We start from the raw sequence: 21116 nt of genomic DNA, 5'->3' as shown, positions 1-21116 counted from the left end.
CCCGAGGCAAAGGCAGGCGGCAAAGTCACGCGGACGGAGAGGGCTCTGTGGTGGCCCAAAATGAGGTGGAATTTGGAGGTCAGGATGAAAGGGACCATTGTGGGGACTTGTCTGCTGCTCAGCACATGAAGGGCATGGTGTTCTGCAGGGCTCATCATGTGTCAGCTCTGAGCACAGTTGCTGACCTTTGATTTTGGGGCCAAGGGGTTTGTTTGATGCTCAGCCCATCAAACAGCCCCGGGAGGATTCAGGGTTTGGAGCTGAGGGGTTTGGCAGAAGTTTGTGATCACTCAAGGCAGCACAAGGCTGGGTCAGAGGAGGGTTAGGTTGGAAATTAGGAAGAGGTTCTTCATCCAGAGTGTGGTTAGGAACTGGAACAGGCTCCCCAGGGCAGAGGTTGTGGCATGAAGCCTGCCAGAGCTCTGCAAGTGTTTGGCCAGTTCTGTCAGATACATGGTGTGACTTTTGGGGTCATCCTGTGCAGGGCCAGGAGTTGGACTTGGTGATCCTTGTGGGTCCTTTCCAACTCAGGATATTCCATGATTCTGTGATTCTGTATGTTAGAGAAGCCTTTTGGGCTAATTAAATTCTTCCACTACCTGCAAAAGAGTCCTGCATGGGGTATTTAATTGTATTATTAATTTCTCATAGGTACTGAGCAGTTTCAAAAGATGAAATCTCAAAACACCAATGTCAAATAAAAAAAAAAACAAAACCAACCAAAGGTGAATGCTTTCTGTGATTTCCTGATCTTTCCAGTGTCAGCCTTTAAGATTTTGGGGGCCTTGGTGTAGACTTTAATAATTGCAGTTGGTAAGACTGGATTTAAAGGGCTATTATTGGTATATTAAATGTCTGGCATTTAGTTATGTGTCATTTGTATGAAAATTGAAGCCACCTTCTCCCTCAGATCTCCTGCTAATAGTGTTGTTTTAATTTAGGCTTGTTAATGGGCCGTGTAATTTAAGGACAAACCCCTGTGTTTGAAGCACTCCCAATCACTTCAAGTCCCTCATCAGCACTCAGGACTTCCCTGCCTTTGCAGAAGGAGGCAGATGGAAAACACAGGGAGGCAAACTGCAGGTGGATTTCTCCACTCCAAGGAAGGATAATGTACATGTACCTGTGAGTGCCCAGGATATCAGGGATCTGTTCTTGCCCCATCCCTGGAGTGTCCAAGGTTGGATGGGCTTGGAGCACCCTGGGATAGGGGAAGGTGTCCCTGCCCATGGCAGGGGGCTGGAATGAGATGAGCTTTAAATTCCCTTCCAAACCAAACCATTCTGTGATTCTGTGAAGGCATGGAATGTCTTTGGGAAGGTCTGTCTCCTTGTTGGAACAGCCCTCGTTTCTGGGATAAATTGTTGGGACAGGGGATCCAGGCAGTCATGCCCAGCTCAGCAGCTGATGCTCCAGCTAGGAATTCTTCTCCTGGGCTTTTCCTTCCACTGCCTCCCTGCTGGTCTGCTGGGCTCCTTCAGCACCAGGAGGAGGAGGAGGAGATGGAGGAAGGCTGTCACACAGCACTTGCTCTTCTGAGGATTTTACAGCATCCATATCTGCTCCTGAGCTTCTCACCACATCCTTCCCCTCTGCAGAAGGGTCTCATGTTCTGTGCTGCTCTCTGGTCCCATTTCCCCACCACAGCTCCCACCTCACTCTTGGAAGGGAGGCTCTGCATCTCCTGTGGCTTTAATTCATGCACCTCTCACCGTGTGAGACACCAGAGCACCATTAAGCACATGAACATATCTCTAGTAATTTATGGTCCAGCTTGGGAACTCCGTGGCTTCTGGATGCTGCTAAGTGGTTCTGCAAGTGAAATAAATATCACCCCTTCAGGATCCCAGCTGATAGCTTTATTATAGGTGTTTTTCCCGAGAGGAAAGCGTAGAATCTACACTTTAATTCTTCCCTGGTACCTGTTCCTCCTGAAAAAAATTGCTGAACTGAGTCAGGAGGAGAAGGAAAGCTTCTAGGTGCAGAGTCAGTTGCCAGCACTTGGGATTTATGCCATGGAAAACACCATTCCATCAGGACGTGGCTGCCCTGGGCACCTCATCAGCATGATGGGAAGTTGCATTATTTTCCTGTTGTGTGGATGCAGGATGGGCACCTCCACGATAAATCCAGTGCCAGTGCCTCACTGGAGGATTTTGTGCCTGTGGTGGTGGGAGGAATCTCATTAACACAAACTTCAGAGGGATCCAGCCCTGCCAGCCACAAGACAAATGCAGCAGTGCTATCATCATCTATCAAATGGAGAATGACCTTTGCTATCCATTAGGATGAAATGAAAAGCTTTGGGCTTTAACTTGGTTAAAATGCACATGGTTGTCTTTTTAGATCCTGGAGCCCCAGCACATTGCTGAGATTAATCAAATTGTGCATTTTGCAAGTGCTTAAGCAGTATTGTTATGTAACTCCATCTCTGCGTGGCTTCAAGGCAGAAAGCAGAATAATTACACTGAGCCTGCCTGTGGAATCATCCTGCTGTGGTCAACAGCTGAGGAGGCAGGAGGGGTTTGGAGCCAAGTGCCAACCCCATGTTCTTAAATCTTGAATTCAGCTTTCTTCTGGTCAGAATTAAAGATGTGGGTCTCTAAGGCTGTGTGTGTGTGCCCAGCAGGGCTCAGCTGAGGGACATGGGTGCATCTCATTGTGGCCTGTCCTAAATGTGCCCACAGAAAGGGGTGTAGGAGTGGGTTTTTCTGGTATTTCACTTTGAAAAATGATGATGTGGCAAGGAAATGTTGCCATGCTGAAAAAAGGGAGAGGAGAGCATTGCTGTGCTGGCATAGGCCATCAGAGAGGGGCCCACAGAGGGAAGCAGGGCCTGGTGGGGGTCTGGGGAATGGGCTGGATGCCAGTGGAGAACATGCCTGGAAAACCCTCTTTCCACCAGCTATTTAAGCAAGAGAGCTCTGACCATGGGTCCCTCCTCTTTGATCACACCTTGCCTCTGAGATGAGCACAAATTCAGCCCTTCCCTAAGAGAAGGAATTACCCAGATCATCGTGTCCAAAGTGTTGTAGTCAGTGCCTCAGTGTCCCAAAGGAGATAATCCAGTGCTGTCCTTCAAGGGATGGTGTTGGGACTGGCTGGAGCTGGATGATCTTCAAAGGTCCCTCCCAGCCCAGACCACTCCATGGTTGTAAATCCTCACAATCCTCCTGAGCTCCTTGGCCTCCATCGTGTGTATCCTGCACCAAACAGCTCCTTGTGTGTGTCATCCCTTCCCTTTCTCCTTTCAGGCTTTCCTCCTGGTCACAATGGAGCCCATCTCCATCCTCGTGCTTCGTGGGCTGATAATTTGGAACCATCTATGGCATGGGCAACTCTTGGTGCTCCCATACCAAAGATGAATCTATTTTTTTTCTGCATAACCTCTCTAGTATTTCTATTTTCCTGGCAAATTCTTGGCATAAGGTGCAGACAATTCTGCCAAGCCATGCAGGCAAGGCAGTCAGATGGTGCCTGATGCCTTCTTGTCTTCACCTGAGGGCTGCACCCAACCCTGCATCCCTGGATTTTCAACCATTGCTGCTCCATGGGAAGTTGGATCCTGCTGCACAGCCAAGTCCCATTCCCAGCTGACTTGAGCAAAAGCAGGAAACACTTGGAGCAAACAAAACAAACCCCAAAAGTCTGTGCAGCTGTGTGAATTAGGTTGGATGGAATCAGTCTGGGGTCTCACCTTACAGTCCCTGGTTAGAAAAACTGCTGTGTTTATAGGTTGTAACCCCACCTGCATTTATTTCAGTGTCAGTCTAAGCAGATGCTTCACTTAAGCCTATAAATATCTTTTTTCCCCCCCTGCTTAAAGTATCTGCTTATTTACAAACAGAAATTAAATCCAGTTTAGAGGATATGATGTAACAGGGTCTTATACTGAAATAACGACAAGCTTTGGGTTCCAGCTGGTGTAGCTCAGCTGGCAGATAAGACCATAATACTACTGCACATAGACAAGCCTTGAAGCAAACATATATTCTTGTAGCTTCAGTGCAAAAGGCAAGAAAGAGTGATGATGAGGAGAGCTGGAGCCTTGTAAATTAACAGAGCACCATGGGCTGATCTGACAGGAGCTGAACAAAGAGGAGCTGATACCTCAGTGGAAATCAATCCCTTAATGGACAGTTCCCCTTGTCAGTTCCTGGAGTTGATGCAAGTCTCTGGGAGGATCTGAAATGATGAGCTGGAAATACATCCTTGTTTGAGCAGGGTCTTTGGGAAGTGCCTCTTTAGCTCAAGTTGTGTGAACTTGCAGTCTGACGGTGACATCAGATAAATCATCCCTAAAGTGGGCTCGATCCTGGATTTCTGTTATGCCTAATATAACAGGAGGAATTTCAGGTTGTTAAGCATTGGAATGGAGTGCCTGGGGAGGTGGTGGAGTCCCCATCCCTGGAGATGCCCAAGGAACCACTGGATGTGGCATTCAGTGCTCTGGTCTGGGCGACAAGGCGGTGACAGTCACAGTTGGACTCGATGACTTCAGAGGTCTTTTCCAATCTAAATGATTCTGTGATATAGGATGTGCTATTCATAGTGTGAGTGCTGGTAATAAACAAGTTTGCATCACTCAGTTATGAATCCATATGTAAAATCCATTTCCAGTGAGGTCTGTGAATACCTGGAGGAGCTGCGTGGCACCGGATCCACGTCCTGCTCGGACCCTGCTCGCCCCTGGGAATGCCTCTGCTCTGAGAAGCTGAGCTGGGAGCCTTGAATGGGAACCAGTGACTAAATATTAACTCAGAAAAAACAAAGACCCTATTTAGATGTAAATGGAACTGGCGGGGGGGGGTGGGGGAAGAGGGGGAAGTGGGGGGAGAAGAAGGAAGGAAACAGAAATAGGAGACTACAAGCAGAATTATTTCTTTGCAGATTCCGTTTTCCAGACTTCCCTCCGTGAGTTATCAGCAACACTCCACATATTTGTGCAGCCTGATAGCTGCAAGGCACAAGCACATTCTCCAGGAATGGGGGGTGCAACTGGATGATCTTTAAGGTGCCTTCCAACCCAAACCATTCCATAATCCTGTGATTGCAGATCTGAGCATGGACATCAGCACTGGGCTGCTCTGGAGTTAGAGAGATGCCTTGTGAAGGCTGCCCTAGAACAGAGACTGGAGAGAGTTAAAGAGTAAAATAGGGATTTATTAAAGGGATCTTCTCAATGAAAATACCTTGGGCAGCACAAGAGCCCAGCCAGGGCTACACCCAAAATGAACCCAAATGGTCACGAAATGGATGACTGGTCACTCACTTTTCTAAGTTCTGCTCCATTTGCACCTTGCAGTTCATTGTCCCATTCCAGCTTTACCCCATGGAGTCCCATCCTTCTTGTTTTTCTCTCTCCAGCCCACGGTGTTTGTGCTCTGGGGCTGAGATTTGGGTCATTTGTCCTTGGTGCCCAGCTGGAGCAGGAATTGTTTTGTCTCCCTGCTCTGTGCACAGAGCTCACCATCCCCTGATATGAAGCCCAGACCCACACACTAAAGCAGCACAGAATCTGAAAAACATAAGAACTAAAACCTGAGGCATCAAGAGCAACAGGAAGATGCAGCAGGAAAACCCTGCAAACCTAACAGAGTAGTTTCCTCTTTGCCAGTAACACAAGATGCCCCTTGCTGGGAAGTGTCAACACTTCAGCATTTGCAGAGCAGGGTCTGTCAGACCTCTCTGCAAGAACGCTAATTGCTTTTAGTGGTGAGGCTGCTCAGCTCAGTGGACGACCCAGGTGCCTCTGGATCTGTCTCAGCTCCTCTGTGATCAGCCTGTCCTTGAAAAGCAGGTTGTCCATGGGGGCCCACCTTTGGGTGGGGAGCTGTCACCCCTGGGCCTGAGAGTTTGCAGCTCCAGGAAAGGCTGCAGCAAGCTGGTGATAAGATCTGAAAAGGCAGAGCTCATTTGTCTCCCTGACCAGCAGAATGAGTGCTCAGGATGTGCAAAATGAGGTTAAAACAATGTAATATATATTGTTCCAGCTTTTTTCCCCCCTCTTCTCTTGGTGTCACTGGCAGTAACTGACCAAGACAGAGAGGAGATCTGGGAGAGAATGAAAGCTGTGTGCTCAAGGTCAGGTCTTTTCTAAGCTCCAGTGGGAAAATAAAAAGCAAAACGTCAAACTTCTGCCCCAAAACCCCGAGGCCACGTGGCAAATTAACACCTCTAAAAGGGGTTTCTCCACTGCTGCTCACATCAGTCCAAGTGTTGGCATCACACCTGTGCTTGCCCAGCTGGCTTGGCTGCAGGTGTGAGGAGTTACCTGTGTCCTACCTTTGACAAGGAGAAACACCCTCTTTTTCTATCCTATTTTTGCCACTTGCTGGGAAAATGGGGGCAAATCCAAGAGTCTGTCATCCAGGTGCATGGGATTCAGCAGCTGCTCCACACTGGGGGCACCAACACAAGCAGAACGTGCTCAGGAGCTCTGCCAAGGGACCCTGCTCTGTCAGGGCTCCCAGCAAACCTTGTTTATTCCCGCCTTGAATTTTTCCTGTGGATCAAGAGCATGTTATCCTTGGAGACACAACCCAGAGCTGTGCTTGCAAATTGAAATCCTGGGCTCTGCATGTTTCCTGGGAAGCATCAGATCAGTGGTGAACACCCACAGCACGCTGCCCTTCACAGGGGCACGTCTGCAGGGGCTTTGCTGCTTGCAAGGGTCTCCTGCTCTACAGCAGGGGAAAACGTGGTTTTCCTCTGATGGTTTGTTTTTGGTTTGGTTTTTTTTTCTGTTTTTTTTTTTTTTTTTTTGTGAAAGGCTTTACAGGCTGGGATTTGGAAGCATTCCCAGTTTTTGCAAATAAAACTGTGAGTCTGTCTGAGAGCGTTGGAAGAGGAATCTCAGGAACGTGGGAGCGTTCTCCCCGGAGCCGCTCTTGAGTTTCTCCTCTTGTTGCTTCAAAATATTCCTAAGGCGGTGGTTGTTCTGCACATCTCCAGGTGCTGGAAACAAAGGAGGCATGAGGCCTTACAGCAAGTTTGTTTGGCAAAAAAATACAGGCCAAAATTAAAAGCAGGATTTGCCCCGGCAGTTACAGAACCAAAAGAAGGAAATATCAGACTCTGATTCTGCACGATGAGTGAGGACAACGATGGAACAAATTCCCCTGAGAAATCATGAATGCTCCAACCCTGGAAGTGTTCCAGGCCAGGCTGGATGGGGCTTGGAGCAACCTGGGGTAGTGGAAGGTGTCCCTGCACATGACAGGGGGTGGAATGAGTTGATCTTTAATGTCCTTTCCAGCCCAAACCATTCTGTGACTCTGTGACAAAATATGAGCGGTGGTCCCTGTGTTGGTGACTGCAGTTTGTGAGAGACCCTCAGCACATCATTTTGCCCCACTTTCCATGTCCCCACACAATGCCAGGACAGCTAAACAGCTTCCAGACTCAGATGGGACTTGGGGAAGCCAGGAGACATCCAAGGAGCTGAGATAACAGGCTACAGTTGTCTCCCAGGCTGTCTGCATTAAAATGAGAGACATTCCTTGCTTGTTGTTCCCCATCCACATGAAGGATATGATGAGTTCCATAAAATTTAATGGAACAAAAGCTCATGGGCATTTTATTTGTTTTTTTGTGACTTAGGAGTCACAGACAGTTCAGGAATGTGATGGACCCTGAGAAGAAGTTTTATCTTCTTAACCAAGGACTGGAGCCGCGCAGTACCACCGGCAGGATAATCTATTTCCTCCAGGCTGCTGCCTTAAAAATGTCAAAAAAGTTAAAGGGATTTGAGTAAAAATAGAAAACGACATCCTGGATGATGGGGGAAGGCTTTGTGTCCGGTGAGAAGCCAGGGAAGGCAGGAAGTCACCAGGCAAAGCCCAGCACAAAGAGGGAACCCAGCTTGCATGGGGACCTGCGGGCTGGGATGGGAGGAGGGAAAATCAAAAATCAAAAATCCCACCTGACTGTTATTCTGGAGGGGAACTGGGGGGGTTTCTGTATGTTCTTGCTACTCTGCCATGTGCATGGGGCCAAAATGAGATGGGTGCCAGGGTTGGGTTGGCTCTTGGGGGGACAAAACACTTTCTGCTTCCCATGGCAGCATCGGCGTGAGCAGAAAACCCTGGGATTTATTGCTCCAAGGCCATCCCAGCAAGCAGGAGCTCCTGGAATTTCCATTAGAGCAGCAGTGGATGGGCAATGCCAGTGATCCTGGGATGGAGATGCGGAGCCATGCAGAGCTGAGGGGTGGCCTGATTCCAGGGCTTGGTGCTGAAATGTTGTCTTGGTATAATTGAGTGAAGAAGACTCAGCCTGTCCTCTAACAGCAAATTAAACACAACTTTGTGGGTTTGGTGGTTTGCTGCCAAGTGCCAATACAGCTCCATATTAATGGGTTATGACAGGATTATTCTCCCTGCTTTTGGCAGGAAGCAGCTCTTTGGCCTTAATCCTGCTTGTGGCTGAGGGAAGAAACCCAGCACATCCCATGTATTTACCAATGGTGGAACTCCCAAATACTGCCTAAATCCCAAATTTTCAGAGAGGAGCAGAGCAAATTGACCCTGCATCAATCCAAAAATGCTGCCAGGAGGCAGAAAGGGGTGAGGACCCTTCATGCACATCCCAGGGTGAAGCTCAGGCTACCCCAAGAACAGGAATTCCCCTGTGTAACTGTGGGCATCCATCCTCTCAGTATAATATATAAACATCACCATAAATATAAAAATATATAATATTTTATTTAGGTACAAAAATATGATACATAAAAATATATGTGTGAAGTTGTTAAATCAACAACTTCTAAAAATTTTTAATACCAGTAGAGAGTTCAATATTTAAATGCCTAAAAGGGGTAAATCCCCCAAACAATGGGGTTGGAAATGGGAAAGCAAAAGGGATTTGAAGCGGTGGGTTTAGGAGAGCAAAGTACTCAGCACACAACCAGGTCAAAACCTCTTTGGGGGGCATCTGGATGAAGGCTCCCACAGCATTAATCCTTTTTAAAATTCACAGACTCCAGCCAGGGACCTCAGTGGTCACAGAGAATCAATTTAAGTGAAAATCTCCAAATTACACACCCAGCATCCCACCCTTCCCTGTGCTTGCAGTGATGAGAGAAGCTTCAAGGGCTTGATTTTGGGAAAAGCTGAGCTGTCAGCACTGGCAGCAGAGTTTCACTGGACTGAACTGGCAGCATCACTGGAAATAAAAGCAGGGTTGGGTTTTTTTTTTTAAATTTCTCCCTGATTGTTGAAGTTTTGGCTGTGTCTGTGAGGATTTGCTGGTGTGGGCAGCAGGGCTGGGCTGCACTGGAGGCTGTGGGACTGGTCGGTGCTGGGGGTGGGGAGAGGACAAAGATACGTGTGTGCAAACCACCAAAAACCTCCAGGAAAAACGAGGACAGGCCTGAATTTTTATAAGGAGGTCAGCACAGCCGTGGCTTTGTGCTTCCCACGACCTGCGGACAATGTCCCTTCTCACTGTTACGCATTTGCAAAGGGGAGGAGGGGAAAGAATAAAAGTCAAACTTTGTCTCCTTCGCCTTGCCGTGCCAGCCGTGCCCTGTGGGCACAGAGGAGGTGACAGGGTGGCCGGGGTGGAGGTGGCACCCCGCAGCACCAAGCTGCCATCGCTGCATCCATCACTGCATCCATCAGCAAGGCACAGAGACGATGCGAATTTTGGGAGGTAGAAATGTTTATCTTGATTTCACGGAGTAACCAGGAGTCAAAGCATGAATAGCTAACTACAGGGAGAGAAGAAAAGAAAAAAAAAAAAAAAAAAAGATCCCCAAAGCCCTCAGGACGCTTCAGTCTGCTTTAAAGTTCTCATGTGGCACAAACCAGAGACATCTGCACTTTTTCTGTGTTTCCTTATCTTCCCAAAAACAGAGGAGCATTTGCCCACATGAACACAACATTTGTGAGATGATCCAGGCACAGACACGCTGAAATATTTAAATGTAGCACCATGCTCAGTCAATGACCTTTGCATAATTAGCAGCTCTTTCTCTTTCTGATCATGGAGATGGCCTGTGGCTTCTGCCTTTGTGCCGCCTGCTATAGTCTCCATATGCTCCATTTGCATCCTGGAATTATCGATTGCCCTGTGTCTCAAATGTAAAGATTTATAAGCAGCCCTGGCAGGGTTGGGGATCCCAGGTGGGGGGGTTGAGGTCACCGAGGCCTTGGCTGCTGCAGATGGGACGAGCAGAGGGTTTGGCTGTGTAGGGCCTCACTAATGAGCTGCAGGTTGGGTCAGCTCTTGGATGAGGAGGCTTCCTATGGCTCTGATCCCATCTCTTCCCCAAAATCAGGCGAACAAAACACGAAATAAATAAAATAATACATAAAATGAATCTTGTGAAATGAGAACTTTTGGGCAAGACCAAGCTGGATGGGGCTTGGAGCAACCTGGTCTAGTGGAAATTGTCCCTGCTCATGGCAGAGGGTTGGAACAAGACGGGCTCTAAGGTCTCTTCCAACTCAAGGCATTCCACAATGTGATTTTCAGATTTGGATTTATAAGGTTGCTTTTGCTTTCCCCAGGTTGGAAGGGGCTTGGAGCAACCTGGTCTAGTGGAAGGTGTCCCTGCCATGGCAGAGGGTTGGAACAAGGTGGGCTTTAAGGTCCCTTCCAACTCAACCCATTCCACAATGTGATTTTCCACAATGTGATTTTCCACCACCAGATTGGGATTTATAAGATTGCCTTTGCTTTCCTGGATGCTTGAATTTGACTAAAACATCTGACCCAGGGACTCCTTTACTCCAGAAGGCAGATGGTGATTTTTATTAGCGAGTGGTTTCCTGTTCTTTTGATTCCTTCACTAATGTATTTTCTGTTGCTGGGGTTGGATGTACTCTCTGTATATGATTGCTAACCCTTAGCAATGAATTCATGTTGATTTTCTTTCAGCTCAAAGGCTTTCCTCATTCATCTTCTCTCTCTTAATGGCAACAGCAGGTATGTCTGTACCAAAAAAAAAAAAATGTATCACACACTTTTCACAGATTCTTCTGGTGTTTCCATACAAAATCTTCCCCTCTATCAGAGCTGGTAAATCTCAGCAACGCGAGGAAAGGCAGGAGCTCTCAGCCTCTTCCATGATAACTCGGCTCCTTTGTTAAGGAGAGGCATTATCTGATGAGGTACAAGGCATCTCCATCTCCCAGCGATTCCAGGAGCAATCAGGGCCCACCAGGATCGTGTTTCTCAGCCATTACCTGATTGCTGTGAAGCACCGTTCCAGCCCGTCCATCTCCTAAAGAGCCCATAACAGAGACAACCCGACCGGAATCCCGACAATAGCGAGCCTTTCAGCTTGTAAAGATAATGACTGACTAATTACCCGCACGGAGGATGAGTGACCATCCATAACCACCCCTGCGAGCTCCCGCGGCCGGCAGGAAGGCAGCGCTCCGGATTTTGGGAGCTGCACGTTGATGTTACAGGATGCTGCAGGATGTCGCTCCCTCCGCCACATCCTCCCGACATCTGCGCGCCCATGGTGGTCGCTGCTTTTTTGGTGGTGTGTTTGTTGTGGTTTTCTTTTTTTCTTGGTTTTTTTTTTCCCCCTCTTGCTCGGATTTCAAGGGGTTGGGGGCTGTAGCAGCCTTTTTTTCCTTCTTTTTTTCCTCTGAGTTTATGCACTGGCTGGCTGAAGGCAGCCTGGAAGCCTGCCAGGGGCACCTGGCAATGCACTCAGTAAATTACAGCAGGGAAAAGAATGTCAGATGCTGGGAGGGAGTCATAAGGCTTTACTGGTGTATACATTTTGGAGACCAAATGCTGCTTTTATTACATATTCAGGTATGGCCTGGCATCTCTTCACCCTAACAAGATGTAGAGGAGGAAATGATGAATTGCCAGGTCTTGCTGCCCACGAAGACAGAACTCCCAAGTTGTTGTGAACCACAGAATGGACTCACAGAGTAGTTTGGGCTGGGAGGGACCCTTTAAGGTCATCTTGTCACCTTCAGCCAGAGCAGGTTGCTCAGAGCCCTGTCCAACCTCTGCCTTGAATGTTTCCAGTGCTGGTCACCCATCAGCACTTTGCTCTTTGGACAACCTGCTCAGTGCTCCACCACCCCCACATAAAACTTCCTCAAAGAACACGAGGTCCCACCAAGATCCCACAGTCCTTTCTGTCCCACTCCACCAAGTCTCAGAGTGTTTTCCTTTTCCAAAATCAGTGCTGCAAAGATTGCCAAAGGCAGTGATAAGGAATTTGGGGAGACAAAGGGATGGGCTCCCATGGACTCAGTGCTTTTGCTGTGGAGCTGAATCCTGCTGGGGAACAGCCCGGGCTGGATCTCACTGGAGGTGTGGAGGAGGTTTCTGTAGCCTGCTGATTATCTGCTGGCTGAATGGGAGCTGGGGGAATGTCTCTCGTTTCTAATATGCAATAATTTCTAAAATGCATTTCATTCTCTGTAGCAGAAATATGTGGAAGTGATGTTTGATTTTAAAGTGTCTTTGTGGGTGTTCATGCTTTGCTGGTGGGTGAAATATTTTGGCATCTGCAGGCTGGGGAAGTTTTGGGTCTGAGATTCATAATGCTGGTACTGATGGCTCCCATCATCCTGAGACTCCTTGAGCATCTTCTAAAAAGGGGATTTCTTGGCTGATAAAAATTCCTTGGGTGATACCAGCAGCTAGAGAGGGTTTTCAGGGATTGCAATTGGATAACCAAGGGAGCCTTTCACACCAGAGCCAGGCTGAGACCACAGATCTGTGCTGTGCCAGAGCTCCAGTGCTTGGAAAGCAGTGCTCCTCTCCTACCCCATATCCTGCAATGATTGGGGTGCTCTCATTATGTCTGACTGGGGGAAGTCTGGCTGATTTATGGGATGGCTGAATTCCTCTTTGTGCATGGGGACCCAGCCATCTGCTCTGGAAGCTGCTCCCCTGGGGAATGGGGACCGTCAGTGCCAGGGATGGCTCCTGCAGGAGGATGATGGGATCCAGGGATCCATATCCACCAGCTTTGTCTGCAGGGATAAAGGTCAGAGCAGCAGAATTTCCCCTAAATTAGGTACAAGTAAATTATAGGGAAACTCTGTCCATCTTTTGCATCCCACCACTGTATTTGTGTTAACTTTGCAATGGAGGCAAAATTAATAAAGAAAAGGGGGTGAAATCTTGAAGAGCAAAAGTCGGTTCCCAAACCAGCAGCTGGGATAGGATAGAGGGATGTGGTGATCTGAGAGGGGACTTGGCTCTGGGCTGCAAATTCCTCAGCAGGAGCTGGAGCTGTGGCTGGACCTGAATCCTCCTGGGAAAAGTGCAGTAAAGGCAACACCGAGATTTGGGATGCCAGTGTTCTGGTTTTGGCAGGCACACACAAAAGGAGTTTATTTTCACTGCCCCTTAGCTAACACAGGTCCCTCAGGAACTGAGCTGCAAAATGAGTGCACAGTGCTGGTGTTCCAGGAAAGGGGGGAGCTGTGGGGCACAGGAAAAGGGACTCAGAACATCCCTCTGGAATAACCCAGGTTGCTGTAAAGGACCTACAGAACCATCTGGGCACATTTTGTGTTTTAGACTTAGATCATTCTCTTTCAAGAGAAGGACCTGTGGTGCCTGTCACACCTGGGGATGCCTTTCTGGAATGACAATGACTCAATTAGAGCCAGCCATTAGACAGATACGGCTAAGGTCATCTTCTATCTACTTTACTTGGATATTTTCTTGCTGGGTCCTTCTAGAACTCCTTGCAGTCAGCTTAAATGTTTTTTGGCTTGTCAGCAAACTTTCCCATTAGGAGTCAGGAGTCTCCTCAGAAAAGCGGGGAGCTGTGGGGCACAGGAAAAGAGACTCAGAACATCCCTCTGGAATAACCCACGTTGCTGTAAAGGACCTACAGAACCATCTGGGCACATTTTGTGACTTAGATAATTCTCTTTCAAGAGAAGGACCTGTAGTCCTGGGGATGCCTTTCTGGAATGACAATAGCTCAATTAGAGCCAGCCATTGGAATATGACCTTAGCCATGTCTGTCTATCTACTTTACTTGGACATTTTCTTGCTGGGTCCTTCTAGAACTCCTTGCAGTCAGCTTAAAATTTTTTTGGCTTGTCAGCAAACTTTCCCATTAGAAGTCAGCAGCCTGACCAGGGCCCCACAATACCTCAAAATCCCAGCAATAACCTCTCCCCACTGTGAAAATGAAAACTGATTTCCAGCCTTTGGTTTCTCTTGACTCAGCTGCTAATCAATGCATCCCTTTCTTTATCTCATGTAACTTTTATCTCTTTGACAGCTCTTGTGGTGCCAAAGCTTTGCTGAACCCCAGGTATGTGATACACATGCAATCACTTCCTCCAACATATTCATTGACTGCTTTAAGGGGTGTGAATGCCTTATAAACTTTGATTTCTTTCTGCAAAAACTTCCTATTGCCCTTTCCCTGGTGTATGAGATCTTCCCAGTGCATCCCAGGTATCCATATTTACCTGAACTCCATTGGGTTTTCATTTGTGTAATGAAAAATGACGTGGTCTCTGACTCTTTTAAGTTTTTTATTGCTTCTTCAGTAAAGTTTAATTTTTTAAGCTTGCTTCTTCAGTAGCAAGTTTGTTATTTCTCATCCTGCAGACAAGTGCAACTTTTCACAGAATTCTACAAATGCAAATATATAAAATGATTTATACAATGTTTTATGGAATTATACAATTATTAATATTGTATTTGAATCTCTTTCTAATTATTGGGCCAGTGACCTCTCTGGAAATTTGCTCCTCTGCCAATTTACCTTTATATTCCAAAATTTTCTTGGTGATACTTATATTTGAGAAGCTCATCAGAGGCACTGCAGAAAAGGAGTTTTTCTGTGGGAGTCTCAAGCCCAGACACATGGGGAGTTCATTTACTCAGCCCACCAGTGTTTTACTTCACCCCAAACTTCTCACTTTCACTGCTTCTGATCCCAGTGAGTCCCTGGTTGAATTTCTGCCTCTGTTTTTTTTATGAGCATTTTTATGCCTCTGGTAAACTGCTTCGAAATATCTTCTCCTCTTGCCTTGGTGTGGTTTTATATTTGCCAGTGTTTGTGCTATATTCCATTTCCCTCATTTTTGACAGCTATCTTTTTTGTTCCTAATAGCCTTCCCCACTCTGCTACTTAACTTCTTTGCTTTTAAAAATTCCTTTAGGGTCTTTATTAAGGAGTGTTACATATTAAGCTGGAGCCTGTACCATATCTTTAAGCTGCTGCCAGGGTATTTGAAAGCATTTTATCCTTTTAGCTTTTTCACTTATTTTTTAATGCAATTCTCCTCTGTAAATTTTAGGTGGTACTATGAGTCAAGACCATTACATGCCGTGGTGGAAAATCAAGACAATAGCAGAGATTCTCAAATGGAGTAAGGAAAAGGAAATCTGTTTTAGCCTGACTTAAGTTAGGCACTGAACCCCTGAGACATGGACTGAGAGGCTCCCCTAAACATGCTAATATTGGTGTTGCATCAATATGAGCAATTCCATCTTATTTTTCCTGTAATTTATTTATTAAATCTACTTTTAAAACACCTGCTGCTCTTTCTTCTGCTATTTTTATTTGGCGGCTGCTTGAGAGCCTCACTGGAGACTTCCCAGCCAGAAAGGTTTCACCCACCAGGTGATACCTGCTTGATCCTAACCTTAGAGCTGAGAGAGTTTTTCTCTTTTCCTGGGGTTTATTCCCCTCCCTGGAGCACCAAATCCAGGCTTTTGCCATCCCAAAGTTTAATTTTCCCAGCCCCAACCATCCCCACTGATGGCTGAACATAAACCTGATCCCAGGCCTGGAAACCTCTCTATGAAGCAGGAATGGGAACATTTATCCCTATTGATGCTCTGATCCCATGTGCCATGAGTTCCACGTGCAGTGGGAGCTGCAGGTGTCATTCAGGGGCTGTTTAGAGGATCTCAGGATGGTTTGGGTTGAAAGGGACCTGAAATCCCATCCCATCCCACCCCTGCCATGGCAGGGACACCTTCCACCATCCCAGGATGCTCCAGCCTGGCCTGGAACACTTCCAGGGATCCAGGGGCAGCCACAGCTTCTCTGTGCAACCTGTGCCAGGGCCTGCCCACCCTCACAGTCCAGAATTTCATCCCAATATCCCATCTAAATCTCCCCTCTTGTACTTTAAAAACCTCTTTCAGTACTTTTGAAGCCCATTCCCTAAGCCCCAATTCATAAAAGCACTGAAGTACACTCAGAGTCCAGCACATCTGGAAGTACTTTGCTAAATTAGAGACTTATTAATCTTCCTGCATTTAAAATAACTTTTTATTAGATTTTAAAAATAAATGGGTATGTACAATTTCTTCATGTTTGGGATTTTTTTTTTCTCCAAACATTGATTTTTTAATGCTTGGCTGGATATTCCTCCACCCAGCCAAGCAGCTGCTCGTGCTAAACCTGGGAGCAAAATCCTTTTTTCAGTGTTGATGCAGCCTAGAAGGAGCTCCAAATTATCTGTGACTCCCACTTTTAGGTTTTGTTTGGTTGGAAAAGAACCAAACCTCCCTTGACTGCCCTGAAAAGCCACCCTGAGACACCCCAAATCCAAAAAGGAAGGATGTTGCGAGCTGAAAAGTAGCAGAGTGCAGCTGTGGGCTTATTTCCCAATTATTTCAATGGGTTTGGGGAAAAATGCCAGCCAAGTGTTGCTTGTATCAGTTGCAAAAGGAATTTTTTGGAGCTGGTGGAAATAGAGGAGCTGGGATTTGGGGTTGGGATCTGTGTGACACAGGGGGCTGTGTAATGTGAGGCAGAGCTGCTGCATGCTCCTGGCTCTGTTTCATTAGCCAAAACGTAGAAATTTTAAGTATTAAACAATTCTAAGCAGGTTTCCAGTGCTGGCAGCTATTGGTCTTTGGGAATTGAAAAGAGAAAACCTACAATTTGGCAAGAAAAGACTCAACAGCCCTCAGAACACCTTGTGGGGCTGGGGCTGATTTTCCCTCAGCCTAAAACACCCTGTGGGCAGAATGAAGAGATTGGATATGGACAGATGAAGCAAAATTCCAAGGAAAAAAATAATGGATCAGCCCAAGCTCAGGGTTTATGTCACAGTGTCCCACCACAGGTCCATGGCAGGTGAGTGCTCCTCACCCCAGCACAGCTCATCCACCACAGATGAAAATATTCCTAATATTCCTCTGTGAATCCCACTGGGATCTGTTTTTCCCCTGCACATTCATTTTTCAGCCATGCCAAGAAGAGCATTATCTGTATTTAATAATTTTTTCAGCAGTGCAAACCAGTGCATTTTCTGTAGTCATGGAGTGGGAGTCACTTCTGTGTTTAATGACAGAAAATGCACTGGTTTGTGTGCTAGGAAAGAAAAACCTGCAGGTTTGGGAAAAAGGTGCAAAGCTGCCCAACTCCCCCGTTTTCCAAAAAGAGCAGTGTTAGAAAATGTGGAAGTGGAAAAGAGGGGCAAAATCAGATCTCCAAGGTCCTTCTTCATCCCTCCATCCCCAGGTGGGAGCAGTAGGAGATGCTCCAAGTGCAGACCCATCACTGACTTGTGGAATGAACATTTTTTGGAAGATTATTGGAGTTTGTTAATGCCATGTGAAAGCCAGGCTGCTGGGAAGGTCTTGCTTTCAGGGGAGAAATGCAGAAATTGAAGAGGATGCAGCCAGGAGCTTTGTTTTCCACGCTGTTTTTGGGAATTTATTTGTTGCCTTTGACAGTGACTTACGGCCCGGCTTTCTTTTCTATTTTGTTAGAGCAATAAAGAAGATAAATCTATAATAATTCAGCTCCCTGTCTTCAATAAAATCTTGTCTTCTTCACAGAGCCCCTGGGAAGATCTCCATTTTGCCAGCCCTTCGAGATTGGTTGTGTTTTTCCATTTCACCTCTTCACCGGAACGACAGAAAAATAATATTACCAGTAAAATTAATAGCTAAATACAATTTCTGGCAGAGGGAAAGCTTTCAGCAGGAGCAGCTGGGACTGTGCTGGCCCTAAGGATGCTCTTCAGCAAAGGTGGATGCTCCCATTGCTTTTGTATTTCATAATGGGTTGGAAACCTCAAATGTCAGCTAATGAGAGTTTCTATCTTTAGCAAGGATTAATGTCAAGCCAATCTTTGCTGGTTTTGGGTTTTAGTCAGGTGCAGAGGACAAAGGGGGAGAGAAGGATGGTGGGGCAGACACGGAGGCAGAAAAATATCCTTGGAAGGCACGGAATGGGTTGTGTTGGGGAGGACCTGAAAGAGCAGTAAAGAACAAAGGGGGTGTGAGGGCATTTCTGTCCCCTCAGGAGGAGGCAGAAGAGGCTGGAATTGGGCTCTAGGGATGAGGGACAGGAGGTGGGACAGGGGAGCCCGGCAAGGGCAGGGTCTGACAGCGGGAGCCCAGGGAAGGGGCAGGGCTCCCAGCGATGGCGGCGCCGCTCCCTCAGGGGCAGGAACGGCCCCGGGAGCTCCCTCGAAACCCCCAGCCCAGACAGGAGGCACCGCGGCCCCGCAGTGACCCAAAGCTGCGTTGTAGAGACACGCCGTGGATCCCGGGGGCAGGAGGGGATCCAGAGCCCCACAGGTGCTGTGGAACCCGGGCTGCGGTGACCCAGAGCCACCGCTCGGGACCCCTCGGTGACCCCGAGCCGCGGCCGCCGGTGCGCGGCCCCTTTAAGAGCGGCCGGGTCCCCCTTACTCTATGTTTACATAACACAGCCGGGCCGTACCACTGCCGCCTGTGCGGGGGGGGGGCGCGCCGCGCGGGAGGGGGCGGCGCGCACCCGCGCCCAGCCCCGCCCCGTCCGCCGGCCGTTAATGGGCGCGGGGAGGGCGGGGCCACTCCCAGCCTCGCGGGGGGGGGACGGCGCCGGTTCGCTCCTCCCGCCCCCCCGCGGCGGCGGGTTGGTCCGTCCCCCCGGAGGCCCCGCCCCCCGCGCCCCCCGCGGTGTAGTGGCCGTTGCCGCTGGCCGGCGGTGCAGAGCGGAGCGGAGCCCGCTCGGGACGCGCTCCCGCACCGGCGGCCGGGACGGGGCGGCCCGGTGCTCCTACAGCGGCGGCCCCATGTTTTCCTCCAGCCAGGAGGAGCTGTGCGCGCTGAACAAGGAGCCCGTCAAGTATGGGGAGCTGGTGGTGCTGGGGTGAGTGCTGGGCAGGGGCTCCGGGGAGCGGTGGGGGGAGAAGCGCGGCGGTCCCGGAGCGGCGGGGGCTGCCTCCTGCCAGCCTCCGGCTCAGCGCCGGCCGCCTCTCGGCGCTGCGAGGGAGCGCTCGGAGCTGGAGGGGGGCGCGAGGGGGCGCGTGGCACTTCCCGCCTTCTCCCCGGCCGAGTGCGCGGCGCGGCCGCTGGAGGCGGGGGGGTGATCCCGGTGCCCGGGGGGAGCGGAGAAGGGTGGATGGATGGGTGGAGGGGGGTCCCGTTGCCTGAGCGGATTAGGGAGGGAGGGATGGATGAGGGGGGGTCGCGGTGCCTGAGAGGAGCGGGGAGGGACGGGGGAGGTCCCGGTGCGTGACGGGGCGCGCGGTGCGGCCGTTGCGGGCTGCCGGTGCCAGAGGGGAGGGTTGGAACGGGGACGGGGACCCGGTGCCGGAGGGGAACGGGGAGGGTTGGAACGGGGTGCCGGGGCTGGAGGGGAGTGGGGAGGGATGGAACAGGGACCCGCTGCTGGGATGGAAGGGATGGATGGGGGTGGTCCCGGTGCCAGAGGGGCCCGCACGGTGCGGCCCTTGCGGGGTCCCGGTGCTGGAGGAACGGACGGAGCGGGGTCCGGCCGCTCTCGGGCACCGAGGTCACGGCGGGGCTGGGGGAAGAAACTTCGTGCGGGGTTATGGCCACAAACCCCCCCGCTCCCCGCTGCGGGCCCCGTCCCTCCCTCGGCCGGTGCCGCCGTGCCTCGGCCGCTGGCTGCGGGAGAACGGCGTCCTCCGTGCAGATGGCAGGGAGATGACTTTGGAGCGAGCAGGGTGAAGCGCTTATATTCCGATCCGTCGTGGAAATGTTTATTTTCTCGGCTTGATATGGATCTTAAAGTAATCCGCTTGGCATTACGCTGTTGCCCTGCTGTTAAAGCTCGCAGCCGCTCTGCTGAGCGCAGCGGCGGCAGAGGAGGGAGAAGCGTCTAAGCCGCGCTTGCTGAGAGCCCTCGCCAACCTCAGGAGAGACGCTGGATTTTGGGAGTTCAATACGGGGTAACGTGTGGGTAATGGAGCAATTTTTCTGCGCTAAACACAGCGGAAAGGTTCGGAGCCAGCCGCGAAGCAGCACGGTCACAGCCTCGCTGCGTTACTCAGCCTCCCCCAGAACCTGGTTCAGATTTGCTGCAAGGTCGTAGGAAACCCTGTTCTGGTTTCTTGGGGGGATTTTTGTTCTGCTTCGGTGCTTTCCTAAAGAGCCGCGTTCACCTTTGCAGAAGAAGTGTTTGAAAAAGAGCAGCACCCAGGCTGGGTACTCTATCCAGTGGTGCACCTTTTTTCCTTAAGGGATGCTGAATGTTTCCTGTCACGAGACTGGGTCAAGATGCTATGTGGAATAAAACACAGCTGCTGTCATGAACGTGGCGTAGCTGGCGCTTGAAATCCTTGAATTTGAGTCCCTTGGTTCGTGAGGAATACCCACATCACGCTGAATTTAATAAAGAAACGTGTTTACTGTTTTTTTTGTGGCAATGGAGGGTGAGCTCAGCTGTGCAACACTGTCTCCGACAATAAAGTCATAGTACAATGCAGAATCTTTAATTAAATTAGAGTGCATAAATTGATGTTGTGCTGCAGAGGCTCTTTGTGCACAGCTGGAAGCATTTTCCTTTCTGTTGCTTTCCTATTTTTAGCAGCAGTTGAAAGTGCAGAAGTATGAAATGTTTTGGCTCTGATCTTAACCTGGCAAAGTCTGGTGAGCTTTGCCTTTAATATGGGGACTCATTGATCTCGCCTTATCGGTTCTGCTGGGCTCTTGATCTTCACTGTGTGCGTTGAAACACACCAATAAAATCGAAATAAAATGTAACGAGCTGAGTTTGGGTCCTGTTTGAGTTTCAGCCGTTCTCTAAAACCACTGAGGCTGCATCTTGTAGGTGTAAGACGTACTGAAAATGCAAACAGATGCTGTTGTCCTTGCAGTGCAGCCAGGGACAAGAAGTCTGTCTGTGCAGGGGAGCTGAGTGTCCCTGTGGCTGCACTCAAACAATGGGGCAGTCA

The 21116-nt window shown here is 49.1% G+C and overlaps 1 protein-coding gene across 1 annotated transcript in view; it reads left to right on the top strand.

Annotated features, from left to right (window-relative positions):
• The first annotated feature begins 18883 nt into the window (after positions 1–18883).
• Positions 18884–21116, top strand: part of PELI2 (pellino E3 ubiquitin protein ligase family member 2) — a 66362-nt gene continuing 64129 nt past the window's right edge. The window contains exon 1 of the mRNA XM_064715869.1: positions 18884–19066. Within this exon, the coding sequence (XP_064571939.1) occupies positions 18990–19066 (77 nt within the window). The 5' untranslated portion in view covers positions 18884–18989. The remainder of the gene's footprint in view (positions 19067–21116) is intronic.

The sequence above is a fragment of the Zonotrichia leucophrys genome, chromosome 5 (assembly GCF_028769735.1).
Source record: "Zonotrichia leucophrys gambelii isolate GWCS_2022_RI chromosome 5, RI_Zleu_2.0, whole genome shotgun sequence".
Taxonomy (NCBI): Eukaryota; Metazoa; Chordata; class Aves; order Passeriformes; family Passerellidae; genus Zonotrichia; species Zonotrichia leucophrys.
Note: the sequence above shows the minus strand (reverse complement) of the source record. Positions and strands in the feature narration are given on the sequence as shown.